This window comes from Carassius auratus, chromosome 34 (genome assembly GCF_003368295.1).
Source record: "Carassius auratus strain Wakin chromosome 34, ASM336829v1, whole genome shotgun sequence".
Taxonomy (NCBI): Eukaryota; Metazoa; Chordata; class Actinopteri; order Cypriniformes; family Cyprinidae; genus Carassius; species Carassius auratus.
Window position 1 is genome coordinate 16,425,497 of NC_039276.1, and position 13,069 is coordinate 16,438,565.

General features: G+C 35.2%; 1 protein-coding gene across 1 annotated transcript; it reads right to left on the bottom strand.

The window, feature by feature from the left end:
• Window positions 1-4,508: 4,508 nt before the first annotated feature.
• Window positions 4,509-8,672, bottom strand: mmadhcb (metabolism of cobalamin associated Db). The gene is made up of 8 exons (XM_026218253.1): window positions 8,585-8,672; window positions 7,915-7,953; window positions 7,601-7,739; window positions 7,178-7,395; window positions 6,277-6,385; window positions 5,838-5,968; window positions 5,267-5,353; window positions 4,509-5,183 (listed from the first exon to the last, which is right to left on the bottom strand). The coding sequence occupies exons 2-8, from the start codon at window positions 7,921-7,923 to the stop codon at window positions 4,989-4,991; spliced, it is 888 nt and encodes a 295-aa protein (XP_026074038.1). The 5' UTR covers window positions 7,924-7,953; window positions 8,585-8,672; the 3' UTR covers window positions 4,509-4,988.
• Between the last annotated feature and the right edge of the window lie 4,397 nt (window positions 8,673-13,069).

Sequence of the window (13,069 nt, forward strand, 5' to 3'; positions counted from 1 at the left end):
GTTATTCACACAAAAGATATTTCAGGTTTGTTCAATTTTACATTGATATCTTACATCCACGGTCGATTATCCACTTAAAAAAGCAAAGCGAAACTTTCTAAATGTGGCACATATTTTCTCTTTTTACTTTTATGATAGTAACTAGCCATCCATTCATTAGTTCATAACTGCTAACATCTAATCAGGAAGAAGCAGTGTACAAACTGAAAAAAAAGTTATATTTTTAAGAGTACACTTTATGTCATATGCTTAAAACAAGAAAAATATTTTGTGCTTGTTTAAATCATACCTTAGAGAAAAACATTTCCTTCAAATAAAGCTGCCATTTGTAGAATTAACTAGCTTCAATGGTACATATCACCCAAATATTGACTACATTTATCTTGATAGGATAAGGCCTTATTTTAGGAGTCTTCAGATTTATGCTGTAGTTGTGGCTCTGTGAAATGCAGTGGAGAAGAGGAAACACAGCTCTCATTAAGCCTAGTGCCAGAGGTCAAAGGTGAACACCCAGTGACCTTCTGGTCACTTCTTGTTTCTCAAATGGACTGCAGGTTGAAAATGAAGTCAACTTTATAGGGGCATTTAGTATCAATCTGCTGGGATGTGATGGCAGACAAATACATCTCTAATGACTTATAAAGTAGGCTTTATAAGAGAAAAGTGGGGACAAACAATACAACAGGGTAGTTTGCTTTTACATTTAAACGTAACTGAATAAAAACAAAGAAACAAATTGAAATTTTGACTGAGGTTCAGATATGTTTCCAAGTCACAACAAAAGCTCCCTTCATCTTGCTTTAGTAATCCAGTTTCTCGGCTCATTCCCTGCCGATACAAAGTCAGATTTCCTCTCTAGAGCTGACTTTCCAGATGAGCAGTAACATGTTTTTAATGATCAAGAGCTGTTGCAGGCTGGGTTTCAGGTACCTGGCCTGGAGTCCAAAGAATGACCCTCATTGTTGGAGGGCATGGCTGCATATCCTGTTCAGTCCGGCCATGCTGAGATTTTAATTACTCTGCAGCGGGGCTTCAGGATTGATTGAGCAGCAGTGGAAACATACTCAGCTCTTCTTTACTGTGGGAAAATGACAGCCGTCTGGATTCAGCATGACTGAGCCACACATAAAAATATAGCTTTTAATATTACGCAAGATAATAATGCAGTTGTTTATAGTGATTTTAGCACAGACTGCTCATAACAATGATTACTGGTACAGTTAAATGGATACTAGTCAAAAGTTTGAAATAATTCAGGTTTTTACTGTTTTGATCTCTTATGCTCACCATGGCTGCATTAATATTGTGAAATCTGATTACAATTTAAAACATATGTTTTCTTTTTAAATATATTTTAAAATGTAAAGGACCCCTTTTCAGCAGCCATTACTCAGTGTGACGTGATCCTACAGAAATCATTCTAATATGTTGATTTGGTGTTCAATAATTATTAATGCTTATTACCATTACTGAAAAGAGTTTTTGGTGCTTTAATATTTTTGTGCAAACCGTGATACGTTTCTTTTAAGGATAAGAAGTTTAAAAGAACAGCATTTATTTGAAACATAAATCTTAACATTATAAATGTCTGTTCAAGCAATTCAGTGCACACTAATAATATTTTTTTCTAGCCCTATGTACTCCAAACTTCTGAATGTTAATGTAGCATAGTTTAAAGAAAAATGATAAGCAGCAGCAAAAAAAAAAAAAAAAAAAAAAATCACCATTGCCAATAATACAAAATATTTCTTGAGCACTGAATTAGCATATTAGAATTTTGAGAATTTCATATTATTAGTGTTTTTACTGCATTTCCGATTAAATAGATGCAGCTTTGGTGAGTATAAAAACAAAAACAAAACAAAAAATCCTGAAGTTTTCATTCAAAGTAATTCATATGTAGCTACTTAATTATCCATGACAAAAATAAATAATGCATGCTGGACAAAATGTAACTGCTATTTTTGGTGTGTGAAAAGCTATCAGTTTCCAGGACAGGGTGGAGACAACAACACAGAATGATGTAAGTGTGAAAGCTGTCTTCAGAGGAAGACGGAGACAGTGGGAAAATCTCACAGGACAGACTGGAAGTCTGCTGCAGTGCGATGGGAAGACTTGAGGAAGGACTGGACTGAGAGAAGTGCACAAATCACAGCTTCAGCTTCACAATGACTGGATTACACGATGATGACAGACCCAAGGGGAATAAGTACTCAGGGTACATCAAAATATGAATTATGAGTCCTAAAAACAGCTTCTGGTGTTCCTGAATCCAGAATCCTGAATTTGAACAGCAATGCAAGCAGAAAAAAGAGTGAGCAGAGCGGAACAAAAAGAAATTAAAACTGAATTTAACAATATAAACATGAGCCTAATTATCAGTGATCACAATCATCTCTTTGCTTAGTCTAATAAAGAAGATCCAGTTGTTGTGTGTGTGTGTGTGTGTGTGCAGCTCTCATTCATTCTCTCTGAGTTTTCTAATTCATTACAAGTCTAAACTCTAATTGGAGTCAAACTCAATGAAATTCCAGCAGAGAAAACCCTAAACAGATTAGTAGTAAGAATAAAAGTAGTTTAAAACAAAAATTTTCAAAAAGTTAATGACCACAAGAGATACGGTCTAAAATACCTTCCATTGTTTGCCCAGTGCAAAGACATACTGTACCTTTAATGGTGTGCAGGACGGTTCGGATCTCTACATGACCAAGCCAATGTAAATCTTAGCTGCTTTCTAAAAACAGGAAAGTGTTGGCAGATACGAGTGGGAACGCTCCATTGTCTGAACAGACCTCTGGCACCAGGTTTTCCTTTGCGTTGCAGACCTGGTGCTGCTGACTGTCACTTTACTAACAGGAGACAGAAGCGCTCTGTGGCCCTCACCCAACTCACACTTTGAGTTTCTCATTTATTCAGATATCATTTCAGTTCTTGTGTGAAATGTTCAACGTCACTCAAAAAAATATGGCTAATCATTCTAGTTACTGATTGGGAATTCCTACTTCCATCCAATATCTGACAACTGTTGTTATTGTTGTTACTTATCCACAGTTATCATTATTGCTATTATTGTTATCACTACTGCACTAATGTATTTACCAAAAATTCCTATTAACATATTTCTTCCATCTTTCTTTCCAGATATATCAGGACCTATATCAAATATGTAGATCTACAAATGCCATTTCTTAAAGAATGTAGGGTCTGTTGGGTGGATGGGGTGTTGTTTGAATAATTTATTTCTCATGGAAAGCAACGATGGCTGTCTGACCTAGATATCTAACCCCAATTAAAAATGTATGACCCTGACTTTCTCCTGTGATTTGAATTATTCCACAACTGCAGATGCTTAAGTCAAACATAAATTGATATATATAGTCAGAAGGAAATTATTTATTTGATTTGATCAATAACTGTATTTCAAATTATTAATTTTACCCCACTCAAAAAAAAAAAAAGACCTTTTTTGTCTTGCACTATTATTACATATGAAGCTCAAAAGTCTGCCATTTTGAAACAATTTGTGAAGCTGAGACATGGAAGTGGATGCCTCTTTTACAAATGTAAACACTTTGTTCCTTCAGAGCGATAAGAGGACCAGTTGACATTATAATCATATTGTTAATGAATTGTTCAGTTTGACAGTTTGAATTCAGTGAAACAATTACGACTGAACTTTCCATCAGAGAAAGTAGAGGAAGCTAGTTTTAGCAGGACAATTACATCCAATTAATAGTTGTGTCAATCAGACTCTTAGACAATCTCTAAAACATGTTTCACCATCCACACACGGAACCTCTTTGATCAACCGCACTTTTTTTTTTTTTGTTAAATGTCTTAAATGAGATTTTCAGATGGTGCTCACCACGGGAAGAAAACTATACTACAGTATATACTGATTCAATGCACTAAAATGTTCTATGAACGCCAGAAAAACTATGTAAGCAAAGGATCAGATCTGATATAATGCAAAATATTTAAATTAATAAACCCTTTATAGCTTTTATAGAATATTTGTGTGACTTTCCATCAAGGAGAGATCAGCTGTATTAAGGGCCAGCACAATTCACAGACAGGCATGAGCTAACGGAGAGAGAAGAACCGTCTAACTAATGGGAGATGTAGAGTTTAAAAGAGAATGATTCTAGTCCATCTGTTGTGCTTCTGAATGAATTCTAATGACACCCTCAACAGATGATTTGATCACCTTCTGGCTAATAAGGACAAGGTTAGAGGTTTTTGACACTACTATTTATTATTTACTGTATTTAGATTTTTATAATTACGTGCTTACAGACTCTCCAAATTATGCTATTTATGAAAAGCACTTGATACTGAAGAACCAATAAGTACAAGAGTATGGAAAAAAGAAAAATTCTGTCAACTCTCCTGAAGGCGTTATATCTTGGTAGCTCAACCATTTAGATGAATGGATGGATGGTTTAAAGTGAAGGTCATCAAGTCCAAACTGTTCACACAAACAATAAACCAACATTACAACAGCCATGTGATTCTCATTCATTCATTATTTATTGTGCCTATCATGGAGCAATGAAGAAAGCTGACAATCCTGAATTAAACTGAAAGCTCTTAATCACTACTAAAACTTTTTTAATATAATGTATGGACAAAAAAAAAAAAAAGACCAAATACAGATTTGGATGTAGCAATGTTGTGGAAATATTTTTAAAGGTCACATTTTAGTTGCTTTGAGGTCTGAAGTACAAGAAAGTCAACATAGAGGAAGAGAGAGACTGAAAGAGAACTTCCCTCTGTAGCACACGCACCCAAAATAAAAGTCACACCAAAAGTGCTTTTTGATCTGCAAAAATAAATACACATTTCCAGCAGCAGCCATTGGACACCTTCATGAAGTGCACCATGGGATGTTAATGTGTTTTTGATTATACTAATCATCTCAAAAGCTGAGGTTTGATTTTGATATTAATAGTGTTCCCATGATGCCTCAGCATCTTGAACTAATTAAGTTAGCTTCCTTGTAGCTTCATCATGATCTGGCTGTTGGGTGGCGCTGTGGTGAAAAGTGTGCCCACAAAAACATGTGTCCCCCACATTACGTGCCGAATCACTTTACAACAGCCCAGGTCCTCGATCTGAAAACCTAAATGGCGATACCTTTCATCCGTTTCAAAGAGCGTGTTGTTTGTGTATGAACCGAAGAACTGAGGAGAGAGAAATGCAATGCAGAGATTAAGAGAAGTTTTTCGATTGCGTCAAAAGTTTAGTAGACATTTATATGACATACTGCAAGTCCAGATGACGGGTCTATGAAATCAGCCCAGAATCCTTCTGTTCGGAGAGCATGACATATCTCCTTTGCACCTTCGACAAACTGCATACAACACAATTATCAGCTCTCACCATTCTTTCACCATTTATCTGTAATGATTAGCTTTAACCATGGAGCTTCCATTCAGATTTGCTTACACTGTTTTAACACATGCATAGCTATAAATCTTTCCCCTGACAGGAAGATTAGACAGGAACTCCACAGTGATGTGAAGCAGACAGTAAATAACACAGCGCCGAAGGCTCACACTGCTGAGTGACAAAGCTCTCCCTCTCGTACACACGTGTTCTGAAGTAGTTTTATTGTACTAAAGCTATCAAACTTTCCCCAAGGACAATACAAACCCATAGGCATAGGCCAAAGTATGATCAATTATTTAGGAGCTACATTGATACTAAGTGACAGCAGAGTCAGTTAGGTATGGTGTGCACAGAAATAACATAAAATGTTATGTTATACATAATGTTTATAATAATATTAGTATCTTATAGAATCAAAACAGATTAAAGCAACTAGATCAACTCACTTTAGCAAGCAGCTGATCTCTCTCCTTATCCACTTGCTCAGTCCAGGCCGTCATGTCGTTCTGTGTTCTCTGAGTCACTGTGACCACCATCATGTCAGTCGACGGGGCCTCGGGGAACATGGACTCAAAATCTGAAGTACATGATGAACAGGGAACACACACAGTAATGAATATAAAAAGAAAAATATCTGTATAGCAATTACATACTATAAACAATTTTTCCATTTCTTAATAAACATCAGCCACACCATTCAGTGCCTAAAATACAGATGGAAATGCTACCCTCTTGTGGCCACATTTCAATGACAAATGACATTGAATTTCATGACAATTAAGCTCGCCCCTACTGCATATAATCTCATTAGAAAGTCACAGTGCATTATAATAGTCCATGTTACATCTGCTCACCTCAAATACTCTAAAAGAGCAACATACAGACCTTTCTTTAACAATTCAGGGCAAGACTGAATGGCACACTCCACACTGGAATGATCAAAATAGTGCTCTGCTTTATCAACGTTCTGCTCTGTAGAGGTTTTATCACTTTCCTAAAAAACATATAGGGGAACAGAGAAAAGTCTGGGGTTAGTATGATCCTTTTTATTTTGAAAAAATAATACTATAATAATATTTTCTTCAGCAAGAATGCATTAAATTAATAAGTGACACTTTTACATTATTACAAAAATGCTGTTCATTTTATTATTTTGCGTTTATATATATATATATATATATATATATATATATATATATATATATATATATATATATATATATATATATATACACACACACACAAATATATTAAAGAGAACAACTGTTTATAATATTGATAATATTATGAAATGTTTATTGAGTAGCACGTCTGCATATTATATATTTCCCAATAATATATATATATTTTGGTAATCAAAAGAGACTTCTCTCAATTACATGAAAAAAAATCTTTTTAACTAATGATATTTACAATTTAAGTTCAAATATTATGAGCTTACATTTATTATGTGATAACACTTATGAGCAAGAAAGAGCAAAAATAAACAGATAAATAAATAAGCAGCTGAATTAATGATTGTGCAGTCTTTTGTTTTTCAAATTCATGTTAAGTGATTATGATCTTAAAGGGATAGTTCACCGAAAAATGAAAATGATGTCATTAATGACTCATCCTCATGTCGTTCCAAACCCGTAAGACCTCCGTTCATCTTCAGAACACAGTTTAATATATTTTAGAAAAGCATTAAAGGCTTTACAACCAATAATAAAGTTATTATTTTACTACTTATTTATTTATTTATTCATTCATTCTGTCATTTAAAATGATTCTGAAAGCATCATACATGAAGCTCATTGATTAAGTGGGCCAGGATGAAGTCGTGCCTCTCGCTGCTGGACTGAGCAGTGAGCACGTCTGGCATGACACTGTGGATTGGTAAGATCCTCTGCTCCGCTGGACCCACCAAGTGACAGTCAAAACCCACATTTCCCGGCAACTGGAAACGCTTATCCTGAGGTCCAAATGGGCCCATGGTCTCGTCTGGCCACACTGTCCTTTGTGCTATTCACAGAAATATCAAACCCAGATCATTAGAAAACACCTTGTAAAACACAATCAACTAGAAATACAAGAGCAAATGTTATTATTAAACCGTGTGTCAAATATCCTGCAATCGAATCTATCTGTAAAGTTATCGCCATGAACTATTTAACTGAAAGCTGTAGTCTTCTGATGTAGTCTTCAACAGAGGAATACACTCATTTACCAGTGTCAGGGATTGTGTTGTTCAGGTGTGGCTCATCTGAGCTGGACGCCCCAGAGAAAGTCCTGGCTCCAACGACACGATGAACTAGAACGTGAAGCCCAGGCAGGTACGTCACCAGCCGAGCTCTGCTGCAGAGCACCTGACAACACACAGCAAGCAGTTACACACAGTTATGATAAAGTGAAAAACTGCAAAAGACGTACACAAGAATAGCTTTTTTTCAGATGTGATGTTAGATTGTGTTGCATTTGCTTAGATCCACTTTGCATAAGACAAAGCAATTACAGTTTAACTGGGATTTACAGTACACTTACACTGGTCATCCTGTTGGGCTTCTCTTGTTTACAGTTCACCTGAGTGGGGGAAAAAACATGAATACAGTCACACGACTATATTTATTGAAATAAAGAAAAAAAAATGCTATCTACACACAAAAAAATGAAAATGTTTATTAGGCACCTGACAAAACAGCTGGAAAGATAATGGGTGATAGCAAAAATGTCTTTGTTTACAGAAGAGCTAAACAGCCCAGTAAAGTTTTGAAGAAACTCCAAAACATTTCCTTTTATTGCTAAGGACTTAACAATAACGACATGATTGTTAGAAACACGCAGGTTGTAATAAAGTAACGTTAGCTTCTGTCTGTTGTGTTTTTAACCAGAAGAAGCATTAAGGTCATAAAGAGAGAATAAACCACTAAAGGTATAACTTACTAAAAACTACTAACGTTATACAAAACTAAACCCTCTGTATAAAAATGAAACACATGTGTAAAAGCAGATGAAATATGAGCGAACAGTTAATTACACAATTCTTAATATTTGTTTTCATGTTTCATTAGCCCAGTGGCTAAACAAACTGAGGTTACGTTTAAAAATCACTCGCAAAAATACTGAGGATATGCTGTGTTTCGTATTATTTTGGTACTCTGTTTGTGGACAGTCATGAACGATATTCAAATTTAACAAATTTATTTGTGCTTACCTGAATTATTTGAGATTGATGTTAGCTTTTAGCTTGCTAAAAGCTAGTCTTGTTTAACCTTTTGATTACGTAACAACGGCAGCCTGTAAAGGACAAACAAAAGAACAACTATGAACTTGCTTTCTACACTAGATGTCAGCAGAACATAGAAAACATTTCTTGGGACTCTAGATGGGTTCCATACAAGCATTTAACAACAAACAGCTATGCACTCTCTTTAATCATATATATTTATAAATAAATAATAATAATAAATATATATATATATATATATATATATATATATATATATATATATATATATATATATATATATATATATATATATATATATAAAAACTAATGCCTTATATAGGCTACTAAGTTATATAATTACAATTTTTCTCTTTTTTTCATCTGCTGGTACCAATCACACTCTACCTCATTTATATATATATATATATTTATTATTTTTAATATTAAGAGGGTGAAGGCATTGGAGGTGTAACAGAACCATGGGAATATACTTCAGTTCTGTTTTTGTGATGGAAGCAACTTCACGTTATTAAAAAGCATCCATGTTTAAAACAATATATCTTGCGCTGTTTTCTGCTGTGCACCATAACGGGTAAAGACCTCATTACTTGCAGCCATGAAGAAAACGTGACATTTGAAAACCAAACAAATGTATATAGATTTTTCCATTTCTTCCAAGCACGCAAGACCAGCCAGAAAATGTGATTTATATAGCCTATTAAAATTGTCTTGGCATTTCTTCCGTTATTCTGCTAAAGCCAGCTTGAGAATATGAAAGGAAAATGTGGCTTTTCTGCAGTACAGCCTGCTTTCAAAGTTCACATACAATGACAATAAGAGAACTGTGATTTAGTATCGCATCTTTCACAGTTGTATTTTTATCAGATGTAAGTTACACAATAAACTGAAGAAGATAATTTTTGCTGTTGCTATAGTTCATACATTTCTGATTACTTTTATAATATACAACTATAAAGCAAACATAATAGTGTCCCACCGTGAGGACATACTCATGGTCTTCATTTTGGGTCCTTTTAAATCTGTCGTGTTTTCATTCATCATGGGTCAGTTGTGATATGTACCAAAATTAAAAACAGCAACAGACCCCATTACTGTAAAGGACAGAAAGCTTTTGTTGAGGCCTGTTAAGGCTTTCACTGCCTTGCGTGCTCTTCTGAAACTGGGAGGATATTCCAGGTCACCCTGCAGCACTGAATTGCATTACCAGGCACTGTTTGTCAGTCCTTTCAATGAGCATGTAGCAACTGAACATCTAAAAGCTGTACTAAAGCTAAAGGGTTTCTCCTCAATAAAGCCACAGTTAAAAACACTAGCTCTGCACTTTCTCCAGTGGGGTGTAATGAGATTACAGTAGCTTCAGGTTTTCCCCCAGTGTTCTTTTAGTGGCACTTGGCTGCCTTATTTCTCATGATAAAAGCACAAAAGATGTCCTAAGATGTCTATGTTAGTTAAACAGTTAAAACAGTTAAGGCTACATCAAAATTGGATTGAAGAGAAATGTGTTTCTGTTTATGGCATAAGAAAGAGACAGCCGTTATGCAATAAGGCATGATTTCTTGTGAAACCTAAATTTTTATGAGGTCATACCTTGTGTGTGTTTGCCTAGGTGTCTTAATTCCAGTGAAGACCACTCTTATCTTAATGCTATGGCACAGTGATTCTCTGTCTTGACAACTGTGTGCTTCCAACTTTTCCACAACAGTTTGGGGAGGAGTTGGAGGGCCCTTTTCATTATCAGCATGACAATAGGTCTCATTCACTAATAATTGTGAGGATTAATCATAGTTAAACACACAGGAAAACTCTGTCTTATAAGATGAGGCACCAAGATGTGTTTAGTTCTGCTGTCTGTACATTTTGTAATAGATCACCCAATAGGGGTGAACCAACCTCTCCCCTTATTATATTAGAGGGGGAAATATAATTGGGAATTATATACATAAAATAAATACGTACATACATTAATTTACATTTACATTTAATCATTTAGCAGACGCTTTTATCCAAAGCGACTTACACATGAGAACAATAGAAGCAGTCAGGTCAACAAGAGAACAACAACAGTATACAAGTGCCATGACAAGTCTCAGTTATCCTAGTACAGAACGCATTGCCAGTTTATTTATTTTTTTTTTAATAAGTGAAAAGACAAAAAAAGAAGGAAAAGTGCTAGTATAAATTGGTTAAGTGCTGGCAAAAAAGATGAGTCTTTTGATGTTTCTTGAAAATGAGTAAAGACTCAGCTGTTCGGATTGAGATTGGGAGGTCATTCCACCAGCTGGGCACAGTCCAGGAAAAGGTCTGTGAGCGCAAACTTCTAGAGGGCACATAAGATTTAGCCAATGAGTTAAGGTATGTTGGTGCCGTGCCAGTGGCCGTCTTGTAGGCAAGCATCAGTACCTTGAATTTGATGCGAGCGGCTACAGTTTAACCTGATGAGGAGAGGACTAATATGAGCTTTTTTTGGCTCATTGAAGACAACCCTTGCTGCTGCTGCATTTATTAATTATTAATTAATTAATAAATGCATAAATTACCATAAGGTGAAAAAAATGAGTGCATTATTATTAATTCATTTATTCATATGTTTATCAACAAATGATGAAAAAAAAAAAAGTTGGTGCCAGTTGTGTTTGTATATAGAAAGCATAAAGGGGAAAAATATTCCATAACACAAAACAATCAGCTTGGCAATAAGACAAACAATACAACAATATACATAATTATTAAAGGAAATTATATCATTGTTTATTCGCCCTAAATTGTTCCAAACCTGTATTACTTTCTTTCTTTCTACATTTGAACACAGATGGAAAAGAATTGTGGCTACCAGTTTGGTTACTAATATTCTTCAAACTATCTTCTTTTATGTTCAACAGAAGAAGAAAAAAGATATATGTATATATACTGAAGTCCTCCACAATTTCACATTTTCAATAATTATTCTTTGATTCCTGTTGATTATCATTTGGAATCAAGGAGAACATTATTACGTTACTCATTAAAAGGGCTGTAGTGTTTTGAGAACACCAAGAATGGATCCAAGCTGTCATTCCTCAAGAATGGACTGAAGGACTAAACAGACATAGCAGTTAAGACATTGGCAATCTTTATAGAAAAAAGAATCTCAGATACAAGCAGTAGAGAAGACACATAGGGAATAGACATAAATAAAGAGACATTGTTAATCTCTGGGGTTTTAAAGAAAAAACATCCTGAGTTACAACAAGCCTCAACAAGCAGTACTTCCTATATCACTAGATGAACCGGTCGGCTCTGAGATACCTGCTTTCTGTTTTTCATTGCAACATATGAGCCAGAGGCAAAAACCATTATTAACTAATGGTGTCAGCAGCATAAGAGGAAAACAAGATACATTTTAGTTGAGATTGTAAGACATGTATTTTTTTTATTAATTATATATATATATAACATACATATATATATATTTTATTTTATTTTCAGGGCTCAGAAACACCCATACAGTACAGTATGTTCTGGGAATACAAGTACATTTTCCCAATGGATGCTTCATTTGATTCTGTTACATGATGACATTTTTCCTTTGGTTTTATTTTATCTTGCCTTGAGCCCAAACCTGGGACAAAGATTTGCGCACCCCCTCCCCAACCCCTCCCAAAAAACAGAAAGAAAAGCATACATGATGACCCAGTGCTTTGCCACAAACTTTCAATCATTCATATGTTCTCATGATATGATCACAATCTAAATAATTATAGACCCCCTTCTTAGTATGTCCTTGAAATTAATATACTGTAGATAGGTTGTTTCATATATTTGTGGTGGGAACAGCATATTTCTGCCAAATTACCTCCATCTCAGAGTCTTTGCCTCCTCACCGGCTCAAACTAAATCCGGAGAGCTCTTTTATCAGGTGAGGAGCTGCCTTGTAACAGAAGAGGCCCATGCCTGATGTTTAACTTTCACATTCCACAGACTCTCTCAGTTTATTATTCTATATTCCGGTGGTCCAGCGGGGGTTGCAAATAACTTTTTTGAGAAAATGGTGTTATCAGATCCATATGTTTCCACACAGTTTCTACAACCTCTCTGAATTTTCAGTTCTGTGTAAAGCACTTGTGGTATTTCTGTTCAGTCAGCACAAAGGTACACCAGCTGGGGCCGATCGAGTTTCTAGGGACACAAAAGGAAATGACACAAACATATAGAAAGTGATGCTGACAGACAGGAATACAGATGCTCTTCAACACGGGAACATGCTAACAGTTCTGTTACAGTATCCAGTGATGGTTGGAAGATTATTAAAATCACAAGTTGAAGTGGAAAAATAATCATCAAGTGTTTCCATATGTGTACAGTATTCTTAAAAGCATTTCAAAAATATTTTTCATGATCTGTAAATGATCCAGGAAGGAGACAGTTCTTGTTGGTTGACTGTGAGGATATGGTATTCAATCAGTCATGCAG